At 36.8% G+C, this 20521-nt stretch overlaps 1 protein-coding gene and 1 non-coding gene across 8 annotated transcripts in view; one reads left to right on the top strand and one right to left on the bottom strand.

Moving 5' to 3' along the window:
* Positions 1–20521, top strand: part of TSBP1 (testis expressed basic protein 1) — a 93613-nt gene that overhangs the window by 21209 nt on the left and 51883 nt on the right. For 3 of the 7 annotated variants that reach the window (XM_045074653.1, XM_045074651.1, XM_045074647.1), the window contains 15 exons: positions 5004–5042; positions 5646–5666; positions 7409–7429; positions 8225–8245; positions 8851–8871; positions 9483–9503; positions 12339–12359; positions 13098–13118; positions 14431–14451; positions 15083–15097; positions 15725–15748; positions 16378–16401; positions 16696–16722; positions 17190–17210; positions 17606–17626. In XM_045074653.1, the coding sequence (XP_044930588.1) occupies positions 5004–5042; positions 5646–5666; positions 7409–7429; positions 8225–8245; positions 8851–8871; positions 9483–9503; positions 12339–12359; positions 13098–13118; positions 14431–14451; positions 15083–15097; positions 15725–15748; positions 16378–16401; positions 16696–16722; positions 17190–17210; positions 17606–17626 (339 nt within the window). The remainder of the gene's footprint in view (positions 1–5003; positions 5043–5645; positions 5667–7408; positions 7430–8224; positions 8246–8850; positions 8872–9482; positions 9504–12338; positions 12360–13097; positions 13119–14430; positions 14452–15082; positions 15098–15724; positions 15749–16377; positions 16402–16695; positions 16723–17189; positions 17211–17605; positions 17627–20521) is intronic. The other 4 variants (XM_045074648.1, XM_045074650.1, XM_045074652.1 and 1 more) reach the window with 4 other exon arrangements.
* LOC123390665 lies at positions 10144–10250 on the bottom strand. Its single transcript, XR_006605207.1, has one exon. It is a non-coding gene; the product is annotated as a U6 spliceosomal RNA (small nuclear RNA).

The raw sequence follows: 20521 nt of genomic DNA, 5'->3' as shown, positions 1-20521 counted from the left end.
TGTTCATCCAAACTCTTGTGGATTTTTGCTATTATTCCTCAGTGTCAACTCCAGAATATTTAAGTCCCTTTCTATTTCTCAATTCAGGAAAGACACACATGAGTAAGCAAGAGGTGAAAAGAAAGGAGTACATAGGACAACTAAAGAAAGTTTAACCAAGACTTAACGTCTTCCACGTTCCCTACAGAGTTTCAGCCTTTACAAAGAAGACATAAATGACCTCCCTGTTCATCCCCAGTCATTTGTCTGGCCTCTGGGCCTCTGTCACGGCACCAAAGCACAGGATCTTTCCACTCTCTGTGACCAAATCCCAGAGGAAGGGAGTGGAGAGCTTCTTCCTGAAGCTTCTCGTCAAAGGGGTTTAACTATGATGACTTTAAACAGCTGACCTCATGAATTTACCTGTGTGTCCATTTACCACAGTTTACAAGGGAACTGAGCATGCTTCTGACTGTTTCTCTGGCATGAATCCTTGATATCTGGGGATCTTGTTCTCCTTGTCTTCCCCTTCCCAGGCAGGTCCTAAACTTAGAATGTCAGTCTTTTTGCTTCCCCATTATCCTAGATTTGATTAGGTAAGGCTAAAAAGCCCAGGAACACAGGACCTCAGTCTGTGGATTTAGACTAATATATGTTTATAAAAAATAAAAAATTAAAAAAAAAAAAAAGTTGAACCTAACAGAGCATTGTTAAATCTTGTCTTTTTAGAGATTGGTTAAATACGTTTCCAAAAAGATGATGGAAATGATCTAAGATCAATCTTCACACAGGAATTTAATCTCTACCATAAGGCAAATAAGACAAATGCTCAGCCTTCTGCCACTGAATATAGTGGGGTTCATGCTATAGTAGTTTACATATCACTAGTACTGTCATGATTTAATACTGAAAGTTCCAGAAACATTCCCTATTATTTAGGGTTTTGTTTTTGTTTTTGTTTTTTAATAAGAGGAACACTCCAGAGAGTAATAAAAAGAACAAAAGAGAGAGAGAGTGAATATGTAATAAGAAGTTAATTTACTTTTTAAAGGAATATTCCAGAAAGAGAAAACTCCATGCAGTACAGAGGAAAGTGCATTGAACTTTGAATCAGAAAAATTGGAGGTGAAAACTACATATACTTTTTTCACATACTCAGGCACAGACTCTCTACACCTTGGTCTTCTTTTGTTATAAAATTGGAATGTTTGTAACATTATCTTTTTTCAGTTCTTGAAGCTATTACTTCATGGAGAGGAGATTCTCCAAACTGAGAAGAGGAAAGAAAGAAAGAGGGAGGAGTGGAAAACAGGGGAAAGGAAAGGTGCTGGATGAAATCAGAATATTGAAAATACAGTAAACCTGGAGACTTCCCTGAGATTTTCACTCCTGGGTAGTGTCCAAGGGGGAGGAAGATTCAAGATCCATGGGTGGTAATCCATGTGCCTACTGGGGAATGGAGAGTACAGTTTCTGTAAAGACTTCTGGGAAATGGATGGATTATTTAAAGCATTAACTCTAAACTGATTTAAATATTTGTTATTGCTCTTTAGTATTACTGCAAGGATCCATGAGTAAGTTTTTCTTCTTCTTTCAAAATCTGTTATTATAGGGCTCCCACACTAGGCAGAGGATATCTTGTCTTATCTGGGAAGATATGCTATGTCAGAGAGAACACTTGAGGTTCATCATTCTCCACCTTCTCCTTCATTAGTTATCTTACCTGCACCATGCTCACCTGTCTCACCTTTCTCCCCAAGCAATGACACACCCCTTCTTGCTTTCAAGCAAATTCCTGCACTCATGTTATGTCATGGGACCTCTACTCCCAGCCCCACATTTCTTCAGCAGCCATAACTTCTCTCTTCTGTATCCTTGTACTTTTCCATTAACTCCCTCTCCCTCTTAGAGCAAATTTGATTTTCTTCCATCCCAACAGGCCCTCCCTGGATTCTGTGTCCCTTTCTAACTACATTACTCCCCCACCCCCACAAAGAAGGAAATTATGCTATTTACTTTGGCCGTGGCCTTGGGAATATGTTACTGCTCATCCCATTATTGAAAATATGCATTATTTCTCCATGAACTGAGAGTGGCATAATAAGAACTATTAAAAACCACTTTAAAAATAAGTTTGGTTGTTAACTAATGTATTATAAATATACAGGGAGACTGTTACAGATGAGGGTTATGGAGCCAGGCTGCCTAGAGTTGTATGCCAGCTCCCTATTTACTGGTTCTTTGAACAAAGGCACGTTATTTAATTTCTCATTAAATTGTTACAATTTCAACTACCAATTGAAAAACTAACAGAAAAGAAGAGAAAAGTGAGAGAATATAGAATACATGAATGGAGAAAGAAGAAAATTGAGGTGATAAGGCTTAAATCAGTGTACTGGAACTGATTCCCATTTATTGCCAAAGCAAATGAATACATTTTCTAAACAAAGGGAAGACAGAGAGAGGAATGAAGGGCAGAAAAGTAAGGAATTAGGGAAAGTGACAAAAAATTTTAAAAATTTAAAAAGAGATAATCCTAATTGACAGATTTTTTTTTTCTTCTAAGCTATATGCTTCTGACAAAATTTTTCCTATTGAATATTATATTTTTGGTCACAATGAGTAAAATTACTTCTTGCTCAAAAATCTTGATTTCATGATTTTCCTAAAAATATCACAACTTCCAGGTGCTTCACAACCTGAATAAGTTTGTGAATTACAGGTTTTAATTTAATGTGACCCAACCAACACCTATGATTAAATTAGTGAAACAAAGGAAATTATTTGGTCTATCTTGATCCAGGCCACAATCTGTGGTGATGTGAATCTCACACTCTACTATTGTTGAAATATGTAGGGTACTCACTTAAACCCTTCCTTTTCCAAAGTAGAGCTCCCAAATTGGCAACCACTAGCCCAGTGCCACTAATACATGTGTTCTGGTTGACTAGCATCACATTATTTTAAATTCTGAATGTGAATGCTTCTAGATAGAGTGTGCACTTTTCAAGAACCAACTTCCCCACTATCCCCTTAAACTGACAGATTCACAACTCATGAGACTTGCTAATGCAATTGGTCATGTGACCCCCACACAGACAACCAGGATTTCCATTTAGAGTGGAAAATTTGGCACACTCTAAGATAACTAATTCTGATATTCTCATTAGGCAGACTGTCCACAGAAGCTATGCCCTTAATCTAAACATACATAATACTTAAGTGTTTTGGCAGGATATTCAAGTCTTATAATTAAGATTTTTATCTGCTTCTTCACTTTGAAAGTAAGTGGAAACATTTCACTGTCATGCATTTGTCTTCAATTGGACAAGACTACAAAATTCTAAGTTCAAAAATTTCCAAAAATATATGATATATGTTCCTCTCTGTATACCTTTGCCTGTGGCAGGTACCAGTGGGTGATCATAGTTCTCTTTCCTGCTCAGCCCACATACAATCTAAAATTTTTTTCATGTCCTGGGATGCTACTAATCAATGCTACTAATTGATCAGATTTAGTCTATTAACTGAAATACATTCATCATGCCTAATATGGGTCAATGTTCTTAAATCCTAAGTATATGGGTGTTATCTTTTATAAATAATCTTTATTTGGTAGTGGAAGTAGCAGTATGTTACCTTAGTCTATAGCACCTAGAAAAGGCAGAATCTCTTTCCAAGTGCTGAGATCTTAACATTTCTGTGAAAAGCTACTATTTCCCTCTAAACTCAACAAACTGGCAAACAAATATGGAGTCATAAATATACAAGTAAAAACAAAATAATTTTAAGAGAAATAAGCTGCAAATTTTTAACTGCCTAAAAGCTTTCTTACTAAATATAATTTTTTAAAATAATACATCGGCTCATAAACAACATTCAGTAGAGAAATAAAGCTACATAAGGAAAAAAGATTTGAATAGGGAAAATAAGAAAGAATGGAGAAGAAAACAATAAGGAGGAAGAATTTCAGCAAAAATTTCCAGAACAGGAAAATGGAAGACCAAAGTAGGTTCTAAAACTTCAAATCATAATTTCACACATAAACAAAACCTTTTTGAAATTCCATGGGAAAATTAATTCATCACACACATAAACTTGTTTCAGTAAAGAGGTCTTGACATCTTAATGTAAGATTGGTTCCTCTCAAGGAAGAAACCATGGTTCTCCACTGCTGCCAATCTCACTGGAACATCAATGGGTATAACTAAGGTACTGAAGTAACCAAGAAATAAAAGGGATTTTTTTTTAGAGTGAAATCACACAGATCAGCAAACCAAAACAACACAATGAAGTGCTCATGAAAATGCCCTGTCACGGGCATTCAGAACTTTCCAAATGACAATAAAAGGTGTAAGGGGAAAATAGAGAAAACAGAGAAGAAGTAAGCTAAAGCTGAAGACTTTAAACACAATGAAAGCTTCCTATTTTGCATAAGAGTTTCATTCCTTTGTAGTCACTGAATAGTTCTTTCCATAACAATTCTGAAAGAATTTATCAGCTTTTCTATCCATTATTATTTTTGATTTTTCACCGTAGCCATGCCTCTAAGAAAGGAGATATAATTCCCATTTTAAAGATAAAGAAAGTAATGTTTTGTGACTTATGTAGTCATAAAACTAGAGAGAAGTGAAGCTGGGACTCTCTGGTCTTGGATGTTTATTTATTTATTTAAGAAAGAGATGATTGTGCTGGAGAGAATGGGGAGGGGCAGAAGGAGAAGGTGAGAGAATCTTAAGCAGGCTCCACACTGACCCCATCACAGGGCTTGATCTCATTATCCTGAGAACATGACCTGAGCCAAATTAAGAGATGCTTAACCGTCTGAACCACCCAAATGCCCCTAGTCTTGGATCCTTAATCTCAAGACTATTTGTACCACACATGTGGGCAGGAAGGAGTAGGATTGCCTACACTTCATGCTCTCTGAAAGTCTAAATCAGGATGACATTATACTTGTCTTTGTTTGTTTGTTTGTTTAAACAAATTTTATCTCTCATAGTTCTCGTCATTTTTCATCACAGGTGATGCAAAAATCCTCAAAGTAACTCCAGAACCTTTATGTAAGTTTCTCTTATTTTTTAACTCCAGTTTTTTGTTTGTTTGTTTGTTTGTTTTGTTTCTTCTTTTGTTTTGTTTTTATTTTTGTTTGGTCTTCTACAAAGTGCCTACTATTGGGTGGGGGGGCTGGAGTGAGGTTAAGTAGGCACATAAAGGAGGAGGAAAGGAGACATCTCACTATTTTACTGTTCTCCTTTTCCTTTACCAGTGTGAGGAACTTGAGGATGATTTCAAGATCCCTCTAAGTGACAATTTTCTTATTTAGTAAAGTGGAAACTCTGCTAATAAAATTAATTCATAGGTGAAAGGAAAAATTCTGTGGTTGGATGAAGTTCTTTACCAAAAACAAACAGAAAATTTTAGAAGGATTTGATAATAGGAAGATAGTAAAAATTGAGAACAAGAACAATAATTGTAGGAAATATGATTTTAAGAGTCTCTTTAAGAAAAAAAAAAGGGGGGGGGGAGGATGTAAGCCAGACTTACTTCCTCCTGCTTTCCACCTAAATATAATAATGTAGTAAATGCTTGACCTGAAGTTCCCTGAAATGTACATCTTTCAGTCATGTTCTCTCCAGACTTACCTCTTTATGTTTGTATTTTAGCAGGTTCAGCAGGACCTATAAGTGAGTTCCTTTTCTATGCTTTAATTCCCATGTGCTTTGTTAGAATATGTAAGACTCTGCTACTCATGGATGTTTTTATTTCCTCCTGCACAAATTGTCAATTCTTTTCTCCTTCTTTATCCCCTATTCTTATTTTAATAAGCTGGGAGCCTTCTGAAGAAGTAATAGTACTTCCTCAGTACTAGTACTATTAGTACTATTACTAGTACTATTACTATATTATAGTAATATATATTACTAGTACTATAGTACTAGTACTATTACTGAGTACTACTACTAGTGGTAGTAGTACTAGTAGTAGTACTCAGTAATAGTACTATTACTTTTAAATTTCTCAAAATCTTGAGACTCAATTGGCAAGGGAAACATGTTAAGAATAAAAGTGTTAGGAAGGTAGTACGGTCCCTTGCTAGAAATCCCAGTCACACTCAGAGGAAGAGAGCAGCAAGTCCCAGCTCTGACTGACTGAGGGTCCCCCACTGTCAACAAAGAATAAGTCTGAAAGAAGTGTCCCAGTAGCATCTTAATGACATTACAACAAACATCTCTGGCAGAAGCACTGGGAATGAGGGATGGGTGAGAGACAGTTGACACAGAAAAGGAAAAAAAAGTCATAAATGTAAACAGTGTCCTATACATGTTCTGAGATTTTACCAGTCACTTAATGGCCTGTTGCTTAAATTGGGCCCAAGGATCTATCTGCATTAGCCTCACCTTGGAGTTTCTTGGCAGTGAAGCATCTCCACCTAAGACCCACTAAATCAGAATCTGCATTTTTAAGAAAATCCCCAGGTGCCTTAGAACCATTACTAACAGAGTTTCAATCTCTTATAGCTAGAAAAGGAATAAAAATTTGAGTGCACTAGATCCAAGTTTAACCAGGTCTTCCATCCCTTCAGATTCTCCATAGCAAGAATAACTTTAAAGTCGATGACAAGAAAAATGAAACTCATCAAGGGTTCATTCATTTATTAACGTATTTCTATCCATCACTTCTGAGGATGTTCCTAGGGCACAGGCAACATTAAAGGAAGAAGAATAATTTGAGGATTAGAGCTCATGACAAATCACACGCTGAGTCTGCTCTTCCTGGAGCATTTATACACATGAAACCTGATTAAAATAAAGTCAATCAAGAATAAACACTGGGGAAGTGTCACTAAAGCACATGTAGCCCTAGAGGTACAAAGAGGTGTCTGTATGTATGGTGTTTGTAAAGAAGGCTGTTATTGGTAATCATGTGGGTCAAGCCTCAAGCTCTTTACCAGCCTACTGCAACTATGAAAGTCTTGAGCCATCTGAGAGTTCCTATTCCCTTTTGTGCTCAGATATTGCAGGCCAAATTACTCTAATAAGGGAGCTGAGGTCACCCACCAGGAGACAGAAATTCCCACTGTCTCCTTCAGAAGATGAGGCCATAGGTTCTGGCTAAATTAGTTCAAATTAGCCCAGCTTGAAAAAAAATCAATGGCTTGTGGAATCTACTGAGTTTCAGTGATCCATCAGGAAAGGCACCCTGAGCACTGCATCCCTGCAACTCCAGCTGTCAGATACCAGTGTTACAGGGATCGTCCATGGTGGAAAATGAAGAAAAAAATGTATTTATTATTCTTCTGAAATAGAAATTTTGTTCCCTGTGTCTGCATTTATGATGTTCTCCCAAGAATAATTTCAGTGCAAACTAAATTTTCTGTGCCGAAGAACAATTCTAATTAGTCTGTCTTATTTTTCTCATATATTAGCTGGAACCATTGGACCCATAAGTGAGTTCTTTTTCTGTTTCTTAACTCTAACACTCGTTGGTCTTCTGTGAACTATGGGACTTCTCCTTACAGGAGCTCTTTCTATATCCAGGCTTTCTTACTCATACTAATTGACTGCATGATTACATTTAAATTACTGACCCCTCCTGATGCTGAAGACATCAGAAAAAACAAAAAAACAAAAAAAACAAACTACCCTGAACTGTCACTGAGTTTAAGACAAGGGAAAGTAAAATCATTCATATTTAAAATAATATGAAATACAAATAAATATTTAAAACCAGAGGAAACATCCCATTATTATTATGAAAATAATTAAAATAACTATTTGTGGACTTCCTTAAACTGAGGAAGCACTCCCAGAACAGGTGGTTCTAGGAGGAGGAAAAGAATAAGCATAATAAAGACAAAAGAGGAGGTGGTAATGGGAAAAAAAAAAATACAGAACTGACATCCCACTTACCCCAGGAATGTTAGTCCTTTGAGAGAGCTGAGTGTTGGGTGGGCAGACAGAGAAAGGAAGGAGGAATGAAAGTGAAGGAAAGATTTACAACCTTTAACCCCAGTTTTATATGTTCACCTCTGCCATAGTTTTCTCATTTAAGATGAATGCCAAATGACTTAATCTGGAGGGAAGGCTATGGGGCTTCTTTGTTAAAATTATCTACTGAATTGCAGTAGTAGTATGCTCCCTCTGGTTCAGCTGCTTCACAGTTTCTTTAAAAAAAATTGGTGGCAAATGCATGAGCATTCATAATGTCAAACCTGCTGATTTTCCTCTTCTTTGTATTTTAGTGCAATTCACAGCACCAATTCGTAAGTATCATCAAATTGCTTCTGCACTCTGGTTCCTTTAATTTCTCACCCATAAAATCTTAAGTACTGATCTGCCCTGCTTTCTTGATGCCATGTTTCTCAACTTCTCTAGTATTCCTATTACACAGTTTCCAAAGAAGCCATGCATGAAGTAGAAAGACTACAAAGCCCATGGGCTAGCATAAGAAAATAGAAAAGAAAAGGATCCTCTTAACAGCAGTCACAATGCCCTGTCAGCAAAGGAAGGTTTGCTTTTCAAATAACAGTGAGATCTTAATGGAATGAGAGAAAAAAGAGAGAGGAAAATTTTTAAAGGAGACATTATGAATTAGTATGGAATAAGTTTATTGCAATCCTCTAAAGGTTGCAAATATTACTGTAAACAAGGGGAGGTCCCATTCCTGGAAGTCCCCTATATTGTACAACATGGAGCCTGCCTGAGGATTGCCATGCAAACAACCCTTGATGTTCCTAGGATTTCTACTTACGACACTCCCTCTAGAATAAGGGTTAAAGAATGGCTATTTCCCTCAGAGTGATAAAGCATACTGATTATCTCCCTCTCTCTCCTCTTCTCTTTCTCTCTTTCCCTTTCTGTTTCTCAGCAGGAGCTACGGGACCTATCAGTAAGTTTACTGCCTGATTCTTCACTGTAGAGAATTTTAATTTAGTTTAGTGTCTTAGGGACCTTTCCCTGGATTCTATGTTGGGATTTCAGGGGTTTGGGGTCCACATTTTCTTGGTCTTTTTGTTGTCTTCTATCTACCATTTCAGTAAATCATTAATGATAATGTGGATGTACATTCCAGTACCAAACACAAACTATAAAGTGGAAGATGAACTCTTGAAAGTTTCCAGTGGCTTATCAACATCACATGAAGGACTTTTAAAAACAGAATGAGATAGACACAAGTGAAATTATAGGGGAAAGGAAGAAAATTAAGTTTAAATGTAGAAGGATTTTTCCAACCCTCTGCGGGGTTTATATGGGCCAAAAGCGTGACTTCTATTTAGTACCTTTGCTACTTAGCCTCTCAGTGAATCCATTAGATAAGGAAGCCTTTATATGTATTAGCATCCATGAAGAAAGTCAACATCCCTACTACCCCATTGTAGCTGAGCCCAAGTTTAATGGCACAGATTCTCACCAGGAAAGCATGCAAATGAGAACTATGGGCTCCAGAACCAGAGAGCAGCTACTGATTTCTTTTCTCTTTCCTTTTGTTTGTTTTTCTAGAGCTCTCTCAAAAAACCATTGGTAAGTCATCTAATGCTCAGTTGATTTTTATTTCAAATGATTCATGCCTATGGACTCCAAGATCAGATTTTTCCACTGTCTCATTATCCCACTCAGAATTCTTAGAGGGTAGATTCCCCCAGGTTCTGCAATAAAAAGATACAATGAAGCTGAAATACGAAGTGAAAAAATAACCCCCCACTAGGAGAGGTCTTTTCTAAATTCTATAATCTAGCTTTCTAGAACCAACATGTAATAAAGATTTGGAACATTACACCTAAACTTCTTGCTTTCCTTGAAAATAATTTTTATTAGATTATGTTCTTAGATTAATTTATTAGATTATGTTTTTCTTACTATCTAATTTCTATGAAAAATTCTGTCCACTATAGTTAGGTTTTATTTTTGTCAACTTTTAGAAACTTGTCCTATTGCATTTTTCCATGGAAACATTAGAAATAATGGTTAGGTTCCAAGATATAGTTGTCCATAATTACATATTTACAAACTAAGAGCAAATAGTTATTGCTTCACACACTAGGTTATAGGATTCCTAAAAAAAAAAAAAAAAAAAAAAAAAATAGGAATTTGTGAAATTAGAAACCTAAAAAAATATTTGCCTGACAGAATGAATGTAAGTCCTGTATCTGTACCTAGTCACTCTTGGTGTGATTCCTTCATGAATCTGCATATCATCCTTGCACATGGGCCACGCTAATCTTCTCTGTATTGTTCCAATTTTAGTATATGTGCTGCTGAAGTGAACACTCCCTATATGATTCCTGTAATGGTTTACCATTTTTCTAATTCTCCCATGCATTATTTTGTTGGCTTTACATAGTATTTCAATGGTGGTAGGTAAGTGGGTATTATACCCATCTTGAGAGATGAAAAAGTTGAAATTCAGAAGTCATTCCTCAAAAAATAGGGAAGTAAGATGATTAATGAAGTTAGAACTAAAGTTATGCTAACTCTTGAGTTCTTTCCACTACCATTTTGAGTGTTCAAAAGGGTTTTAGTTAGAAATGCAATGCACTTGCACTTAGAATATTAAAAATAGTGGACAAAAATGCCTATGGGGAGAGAAAGTGAGAGAAGATGCAATACAAGGAATAACAGAATAAAGGTATATGTTAAAAAGAGAAAAATCGAGAGAAATTTAAAAGGAACAAAGTAGGAAGGAAGTTGAAGGCAGGAGATTGAGTTGGAGGCAGGAGAAGAAAAAAGAATAAATGAATATAAATAAAGCTATGAAAGAAGTCTACAAAAGAGTCACAAGTTAAAAAAGAAATGGGTAAGACATACAGGAAAACAAAGAAAGACAAAATAATATTTGAAATGATTATCTGTCTAAATTTTTAGTGGCTTATACCAGAGGGTAAATGTCCTAAGAAATCTAATCCAGGATCAAGGGCATTTTTTAAAAATAGATACAGTCAAGCAAATATTAAATTACTTTTGCAAAATACCTAAATTTCTGGCTTGTCTACAACTCATGGCCTATAATATCCACAACCGGTAATCTACCTTCTAGCTTTTTTACACGGAAAAAAAAAAAAAAGTCAGAGCTAAAGGTTGGGGACTTATGGGTTAGAACTGGGATATTTCCCATGATGAGTGCCATGAAGCAAGGAGCTATGGAGAAGAAAGATAATGTAATGCCCACTGAAAGGCGGGGTGGTCTTTTTAGACTCAGTTAACCATACAGACTCACATAATGATCCCAGCTTTCGCCAGGCTACTCAGTGGGACTTAAAGAAGGAAACACAGCTTGCCACTAGGGAAGCATCAACCACCTCTTGTCTGTGACAGTAGTCCTTGATGTGGTCTATGCAAGTGTCTGCATCGCCACCCAAGCACCCATTGCCTCCCATAGGAGTTGCTTGGAATTAGAAGCCCAAGAACCAAAATAACCTATAAGAACTCCACAACATAACCTTCAGGGATTCTATAAGGAACATGATCAAATACATGGTCACTACACTTAGGGAAGCCCAAAGATAAGGCTTTCTGAAGGGTATTTATAGTTCTCCCAGTTAACATGCAATTTATCAACAAGAATCATTCTTCCTTACATTTTTAAAAATTTTTATTATTTATTATTTGTTTATTTATTTATTTTAGAGAGAGAGTGATTGAGGGAGATGGGAGGGAAAGAGAGAGTCTTAACAAGTCTGTGTTCTGAGCATGGAGCACAATGTGGGGCTCGATTTCGTGATCCAGATGTCATGATCAAAACTGAAATCAAGAGTCAGATGCTTAACTGACTGAACTACCCAGGTGCCCCAAGGATCATTCGTAAATTAAAGGAATGTTGTCAAGTAAGATAGCAGGTTTAGTCAGAACTAGAAAATCAACTGAAGGCCAAATTCTCATTGAAAACTGAAGGTTTTGTTGACTTTTCCCCAGAGATACAAGCCAATCAAAGCAGTAGTCAGTAAACTGGAAACTGAGAAGACTATATCCTACATCCTACCTTCATGGCTACCCTAGAGCATATAGAAATCGGAAATAGAAATATTTTAGTACAGGGTGATCCTTTAAAAGAGCGCCATCTTTTGTTACTGACAGGAAAGAAAATATAAAGAAAAAGACAAAGTTTATATCTTTAATGTCTCTAGCCTTTCCTAGGTTGACAGTGATTCTAGAGAGATCCTCGTCTCAGGTTGAGTTGTAATATATGCTAAATATCTCTTTTGCTATGTATTTATCATACTTGGATTAGTTCTCCCTAATGTTATTACTATTATCACTTCTTCTCGACCTCCCAAAGCCTCACCCTAGAATAAAATTAATGAAAAGTTTATTCTTCATACAAACAGTCATACTAATATCCCAATCTTGATTTCTTTTTAGTGCAAACTCCAGGACCTATTGGTAAGTTTCCTATATATACATCAACTCATATATATTACTCAAATTCATAAAAGGCAGCATAACATTTTTCTAATAATAATTATGGTAGGGGCGCCTGGGTGGCTCAGTGGGTTAAAGCCTCTGCCTTCAGCCCAGGTCATGAACCCAGGGTCCTGGCATCAAGCCTCACATCAGGCTCTCTGCTTGGCAGGAAGCCTGTTTCATCCTCTCTCTCTCTCTCTCTCTCTCTCTCTTTCTCTCTGCCTACCTCTCTGCCTACTTGTGATCTCTGTTAAATAAATAAATAAAATCTTAAAAAAAATTATGGTAGTTTGTCAGTATACATTAGAAGAATGTTCCAAAGCAAAGATGCAATAGAGAGAATCTGGGGGAAGACATAGAAATGAGAAAGAAGACAAAAAGAAGGAAGGCCAAGAGAGTGAAAAAAACAGTGACATGAGAGAAAAAAGATGAGGAAAAATGAAGGGAAAGTAATACAAAAGATTACACTTCAAACACCTGTAATAGTTAAAGGCAAGCATGAAATGTTTCTCCCTCTAACTACAACAGGGTTACAAGTCTCCTAGGGAAAGATCTGATTCTTATGGTGAGGACACTCCAGTAAAAATATTTAATCCTGGTGACTGGGATTTAGTAATTCTGGCAAGGTATTTAACTGTTCTCCTTTGGAAAACAGTGGTATGTGTGTTTTTATCATGTTCAAACAATCACAATAATTTGTTTGTTTTCTATTTTTAGTGCAATATACTGGGCCCAGTGGTAAGTCTCTTATCTATCTTTTTCCTCTGGTGTTTTCTTTGATCTTCTAGACTGTATAGAGGACTTGTCCCCTGTCCCAAATGTATCTATTACCATAAGGACAGTGGTTTTAGACACGTTTTCATGCATCTCAGTTTCATTTGCTGAGAATTCCCTAAAGTTATTTCTTAAGAAAAAAAAGTAAGAAAATGTCCCCAGGAATGGTCATAATGGCTTCTATAATAATACAGAATTTTCTAAAGTAACAGAGAAAGAATAATGGTATCTTTTTACTTCTGAAATAATTTGTTGTTCATAAAGGGCCTCTTCAAAGACAACAGAGACAATATAAAGAAAATTTTTTAAAAAAGGAAGCAAATTTTAAAAGAAATATAAAAGAAGAGAAAAACAATCAAATTTAAATAGACTGAGGTCTTATCAGTTTTCTTCCAAGTGTCCTGGGAAAAGTGCACCAAAGAATAATACTAAGGTTCTAGTCTGCACAGAATTCCCCAATCTTTTCTCCCAATACCTTCTCTTTCTTCATGTCCTATCCTGTCCCATGTCCCAAACACCAACACCAGCACACACACACACACACACCCCTTCAGTGAACAGGATATTATGGTAGGTGGGCTGCAATTATAGAAACTGCCAGATACATCAGACAACTACAAACTATAAATGAAAGAGAGTGAAGGGTAAGCTAATATTGTGACTAGGTAGGGCAAAACCAATGTCAAACTCGAGGGTGTCAAAATAAACCAAACTCAAGTCATTGTAAATTCTGAGTCTGGAAATTACGAAACAGCATTCCAAAGTTTAAGCCAAACAGGAGGACATTATCAGAAGGCAAGTCAGATATACTCAAACATTCCTTCAACTAGCTGAGCTCTTGTATCAGAAGCCGAGCTGAGCCTTTGGGATGAAGTCATGAACACTACATCAAAAAACTTATGAAGTGCTATAGGCTGGCTAACTGAACATGATAAAAATAATAAGATGGAAAGAATAAATGACTTTCAAAATAAGTCATGAATAAGAGAGGACGATTTGGTTAACCTCTAGTGCCATGGAGTTTAAGCGCCCTGAAAAGGGATGGAAAGGAAGGAGGACAGCCATACTCCTGTCCCAGACCAGCAAAAGACCTGAGGATGTGAAGCATGGGGGTAGGAGCTTAAGACCAGATGATGCACTGATCTAACAGGAAGGTTTTAGAGTTCCCTGCATCCTCCCTGTGGTTACCCTTTCAACCCCATCATGGAAGAACTGAGTTTTCTTCCTTCTATACACACTGATTTCTCCCTTTCTTTCCCTTCCATTTTTCCACCAGGTGAAACTTCAGAAATGACTAGTAAGTTCCACACTTGTTCTTATACAGTAGTTGCCTTTGGCTTCCTGCAGAGTCTGTAATCCTTTGCTTCTGTCTTGTGGGTATAGATATTCATGTTTCTCCGCCTCTTGCTTATTCCACTATCTGCCTGCATCCCCACCCAAGGAATGAATGAGTGAAGAGGAATACAAACCCCCTTAATAACCCAAAAAACTTAGATATACTATATTACATATCTATATATAGATATACTATATTACATAAACATATCAGAGGAAACTATTGTCAACAAGGGTGGGGGAGGACATTTCTATGAATGAATGAAAGCTTGCACAGAGTGGCAGAAACAGGGAGTAGGAAAGTAAAAGCAGCACAGTTTAAATTACCAATCTCCTGTAGGATTTGAAACATTTACCACTCACTGCAAAAAGGGAAGAGATAACTCTCTTTCCTGAAGCCTCTCAGACTAAGCAGGAGGCAGAATCACCCAAGGCATGATGGCAGCTGGGTTCTCCAGTACAGTACACAACATCTATAAGGGTTAGATGGTCCCTCCATGAACATTTCTGATACTCCCTCTCAGAAAACGAGAAGGAAAATTAACTCCTCTTTTCACCAGTTTTCTACACTGACTTCTCTTTTTGTTTTTCAGCTACAGGATCCTCTTGTAAGTTTCACTGTCTCCCTTCATGATGGAACTCAATTATTTCCAGCACTGTCTAACAGATCTACTTAAACAAAAATTATCCATCCATATTGAGATAGCCATAGCTTAAGGCTCCTATTTCCTTTACCCTTATTTTCCCATTACCCAGAATTCCACTAGGTTATTAATAAGTTTCTAAAATGTTCACAGAGTCACATAAAAAATTAAAGAGCAGAGAAAAAAGTTTCTCCATGTTTCTAAAGATTGGGAGGGACTTTCCATACAGAAGAAAAAAAAATGAACAGGGAAAACAAATTCAGGAGATATTTCTATTTTCCAGCTGGGTCATCTATATGAGCAATTAGTAAGTTGTTTGTTTGTTTCTTTGCTGTTCACTTAATCAAAGTCCAGCAATGTCTATTGAAATTCGAGTTCTAGTACAGGAACTTGAAACTTAATTTCTTAGTGTTTGCTTCTCCATTGACCTGAATTCCACCAGCTGACTGTAAGTTTTCTGCAAAGTTCAAATACACCTGATCAGAAAAACTTTTCAAGAAGTTTTATCACTAGAAAATTTACCAATAGAAAAAATGAGTAGGAGAGTAAATGAGCAGGGGGCAATAAGAAATGTCTCTGCTTATTTTTTAGTAGGATCAACTCGTCACAAGAACAGTAAGTCTGCGTATTCATTTAATTCTCTGCCAGGGACTCAACTGGCTTTTAGTGGGGTCCAAGAGTCTTTATCTGACCATGTTGTTGTGCAAAGGGCTTGAGGTACTTTGCGGCTCCTTGCTATTTCATTATCAAAGTCCCTCTGGGTGATTCATGATTAAAGAAAGTTCTAACAGTACAGATTTACATTAATAGGGGAGAAAAAAAGTTTTGCTTAGTTACAGAGACCACCAAGAGGCTGCCTACAGAAAAGGAAAAAATGATGGAAGAGAAAGGAGGGGATCAGAAGTTTCTGAAACGGTTTTTCATTTGGACCTCCTGCCCTACCTATCCAGTTTGTTTTTCCACATTTGAATTCCAAGACATCTGAGGACAATTTCCCCGACCATTTGGGATTTTAGAGGCTTGAAGCTCCTATTTCTTAGACATCCTGTATTCAAACTACCGATAATTCTCCTAGTTTTTAAATAATTTTATGGAAGAAGTCAAATTGCATGATTTACATATATAATGAAGATCAGAAATGAAGGCTTCCCAGTGGTTAAAAATAGCTTGTTACAAGGGACAAAGCAAATTGAATGGGGAAGAAAGGAAATGGAGGTAACAATTTTCTCTGTTCTGTTTTCCAGTTGGATCAGTTCCACCTGCCCTCAGTAAGTCCTTCCATGTTTCTTCCACCATGGCGTCCTATAGCTTCTTTCCCTGGCTATGCTGGGATTTCTGCGCATGGTTACATATTTCCTTAACCACTAGCCGTTCCATGGACAAATTCCATGCTTATTAATGTTTTTTGAAAGTTCAAATCTTGCTCATTTACACTGAAAGTAAATAAAGACCAAAGGGAACATTTTCCCTATTGTTATAATGACTTAATGAGAAAGAACTCTAAACCGAGAGTGGGGAGAAAAAGTGGAAAAGGCTTACAAAAATACTTCTTTGTATTTCAGCTGGTCCACCACCTTCAATGCCCAGAGGTAAGTTTAGTCTGTTTTGGTTTTTGTGTTTTTTTTTTTTTTTTTTTTTTTACTATTTTCTATTGTTGTTGTCCTCTACATGGCCTATAGAACTATTTCTGCCCTACTCATTTCTAACTCCTGTGCAGCAGCCAGAGACTCAGCTCTCACATTACTTTGACTTCTGTTCATTCAGTGAAGTAAACTTCCATTTAATTTCAAACATTTGTTAAATTTGCATCTCTTCAGTGATAAGAACTATACACGTGCTTTAACTACATTATATCCCATTTAATCCTTGGAGTAAATTAACTCTTTTAAGGGCTAAGAAACCAAGGCCACATACTTGCCCAGGAACACAGTTCACTGAACCATAGTTGGAACCAAGAGCCATGTGACTACCAAACTTCTTCCTCACACAAATATGCTTCCCTAGAAGGGAACTTGTTCTTTCAAATAATTACTCACATATCTATTTTTCTTTTTAGGTGTGCCCCCGCCTCCCATAAGTAAGTATTCTGTTTCTCTACTATGGTTCTCAGGTCTTAAAGTCTCTTAAAGTTATTTGAGTTTCTTATTGCTCTCTTGCTTTCTTACTACACAGCTTCCCCTACGTTACAGATAATTTAAGAATATACTGATGAAAAGAAGTAAAGTAGCATATGTCAACAAAAACAACAACAACAACAAAAAAATCCTGAAAAATATAAAAGAGGTAGCCAAAATTTTTGAAAGAAAACAGGAAGTTCAAAGTAATGTTTAATTGGAGAAAGAATTTTGAGTGTTCCCTCAAAGTATGCTTTCTTCTTAGTCTACTCAGAGACACCAGGGGAAAATGTTAGATAATACTATGTTTACTCTATTTAAGAAAAATTACATGGCTTTCTTTTTGCTTATTTTTTAGTGATTTCACAGAGAACCTCAAGTAAGTTCTTTGCTTCTCAGCCTGTCAAATGTGAGATTTTCCCCAAGAAGATATATTCTATTCCTAAAGTGTACAAAAGATTGAGATTCGTGTTTCTCATATTTGTTTGCTTTCACATTACCCAAGTCTTCGAGATTAGACTTCCAGACAATCTTTTTGATCCATAACTACAAGAGTTCCCATTACTTCCATTCCTAACTCAATTTCCCAGGAAACAGCAACAGTGATTCATTATTTAAACCAGATCAAATACTGACAATGGTGATCTTTAACATAGAATTCATGAAACCACATTACACACTATGTTCAAATTTTCCATTATTCAAATCTGGTCCTTGTATCTATGTTACAAAAGATTTTTATGCAATACCAATATCCTTTGGGGTTCCTCAGATTGAAATTAAATTACATTCCTATTAAAACCCAAAGTTCTGGTTTAAGACTTTAAAAATTCAGATGCTAGTGGAGCCCAGGAAGATAATACAAATGAGTAGGTGAAGCACATCACCTAGAAACAGTAAAAAGATCATGTATAGTCTAAAGAGGGTAGCTGCTGCTCAGGTCTAGCCAATTTCTCCATGCAAGAATATAGAAGTAGAGTTGTCAAAACATCTCACTTAATCCAGATTTTAGATAAAATGTCCTAATTTTTAAACCATGGATCTCTCTAACAGATTGCAAACTTGCTTATATAACCCTCTATTTCCATCTAAACACATTCTGATTGTATTTTATAATACTAACTTTTGAACAATTGCAATAATGTTAAGACACAAGGATTAGTATCTTAGAAGGGAGAATTGGAACAGTTAACGTAGACATTCTACATGTTCTTTCTGAATCCTGAACAAGGAGACTAACCAGCTATGTAATCTCACTGCCAGATGAAATACTGAGTCAAAAGGGTCAATGGAGCAGACCCAAGGATGAGGTTGGAAACCGCAGATGTTCATGTTTGGGAATAAGCCCTATAATTGGGAACAACTGAGTTTAGCAAAAGGCACTATTGGTTTCGCAGGTGGAAATTATAATCCAGAACCTAAAGTGAAGAATTTAGTGTCCTTTTCAGTGGAGGTACCAGAAAGGGTGGAAGGAGAGATTTTAAAATCTAAGATTCAAGAGATTGGGAGGAGATAAAAACATGCCAAAGGCACTAGAGAATACACCACCTTCTTTCTGGCTGGCTTGGTTTTGCCTGCTTTGTTTATTATTATTATTATTATTATTATTATCATTATTACACAGCTAAGCTTAAGCATAAATAAAGAGGGGCTGGAGGGTAGAATGATTTCAGAACCCAGAATGGTTAAGAATTGGAATTGAGACTCCAGAGCAAAGCTGGGATCAGAAAATACCCTACATATCTGCCCTAGCCATGAAAACAAAGTCACCTGCACAGGACCAGACCTAATCTGCTCAGGGCTCAAAGCCCTGCTGGAAGTGTGCCATCCATGCTATACAGGATCCCAAGCCAAAACACTTGAGATCTGGTTTGGTGATGCGGCACCCTGTTAGCTAAGGCAATGAAAACCACAAAAACTCCCCACAAGAAGGGAACTGCAGTGGAATATCCACAGGATAAAACATGACCCACAAAACTCATTCTCAAGGAATAAGAGACACCAAAAATATATGAAATGCATGAAGAAACCCAGCACCAAAGTGACATTTCACAAGCCCCGACAAATTGAAGAATTTCAACCCAAAGAAATACAATCTGAAAGAAATAAAATAATAAACTTTAAATCGTCAGAGATACTAATGCATTTAACAAAAATATACTGGGTGCCTATTCTAGACATTTAGAATATAATAGTAGGGGAAAAGCCACTGCACTCAAGAAGTTAACAGTTTGAAATAAAAACAGGAAAATAATAACAAATTAACATATAATTACACTCCAATAAATACCATGAAGAATTATAAGCAGAGTAACAGAAAAGACTGGAGAAAGATGGTATATAGAGGGGAGAAAGAGTGTTTCAGGCAAAAGAACAAGGATGTAGGTTCTGCTGTAGGGATGCATATTCTAATGCAGATAGATGAAAAGAAAGATGGAGGATGGTAGAAGATGAGGTCAGAGAAACGGGCCACATATGTGAGGCCTTCAGTCCTTGGTAGAAAGCAGTAGATTTTTATTCCAGCCATAATGAGGGCTCACTAGTGGGTTTGAACAGGGAGTCATAATGTCTGCTTTATAATTTTATATCATCTCTCTGACTACTGAATGGAGAATTAACTGCCAGAGAGTGACAAGGTCAAGCAGCTCAAGAGAAGAAGCAGGAAGTCCAGTTAGTAGGACTGGAATTAAAGAACCACCAGTTACATGTGAGTGTGACAAGAAGCATAGTGATCAGGGTGAAGGTGGGGAGAAGTCTCCACATTCCATGTATTTTTAGGGTACAACCAACAGAGTCTGCCATTACACTGGATGTGAGTTTAAACGGAAAAGAACTAAAAGTAATTCTTGGGTTTGGGGCCAAAGCAACTGGAAGAATGGGACTACTTACTGATCTAGGTAAGATGGGAAGAAGGGCAGATTTAGAGGAGGCAATCGAGCTCAGTTTTGTACATGTTAAATTCAAGATGTCTTGAACATTTTTGACTAGTTTATTAAAAAGTCTGCACTTAGTAGGCCATGGGCATGGTCTCTGACACGTATCTCTTCCTTACCCATTAACTTTTGGGGTAGAACCTATAATTTTTAGTCATTTTAAACTATTAAAAGCCCTCAGGCCACTCCTCTGGAAATACTCCATTTTAGCAATCAATCTTAGGCACACTGACTCAGAACAGGGAAGAAGTACAGTCTCTTTCTCCTTTCCGTCCACCTCCTTTGATTATAGTTCCCACTGAGCTGAAGCTGGAAAGATGGGTTTCACTTAATTAGGTGCG

The sequence above is a fragment of the Mustela putorius genome, unplaced genomic scaffold, assembly GCF_011764305.1.
Source record: "Mustela putorius furo isolate JIRA1106 unplaced genomic scaffold, ASM1176430v1.1 tig00000135_pilon_pilon_pilon, whole genome shotgun sequence".
NCBI classification, from domain to species: Eukaryota; Metazoa; Chordata; class Mammalia; order Carnivora; family Mustelidae; genus Mustela; species Mustela putorius.
This window is presented reverse-complemented; position numbering and strand designations above follow the sequence as displayed.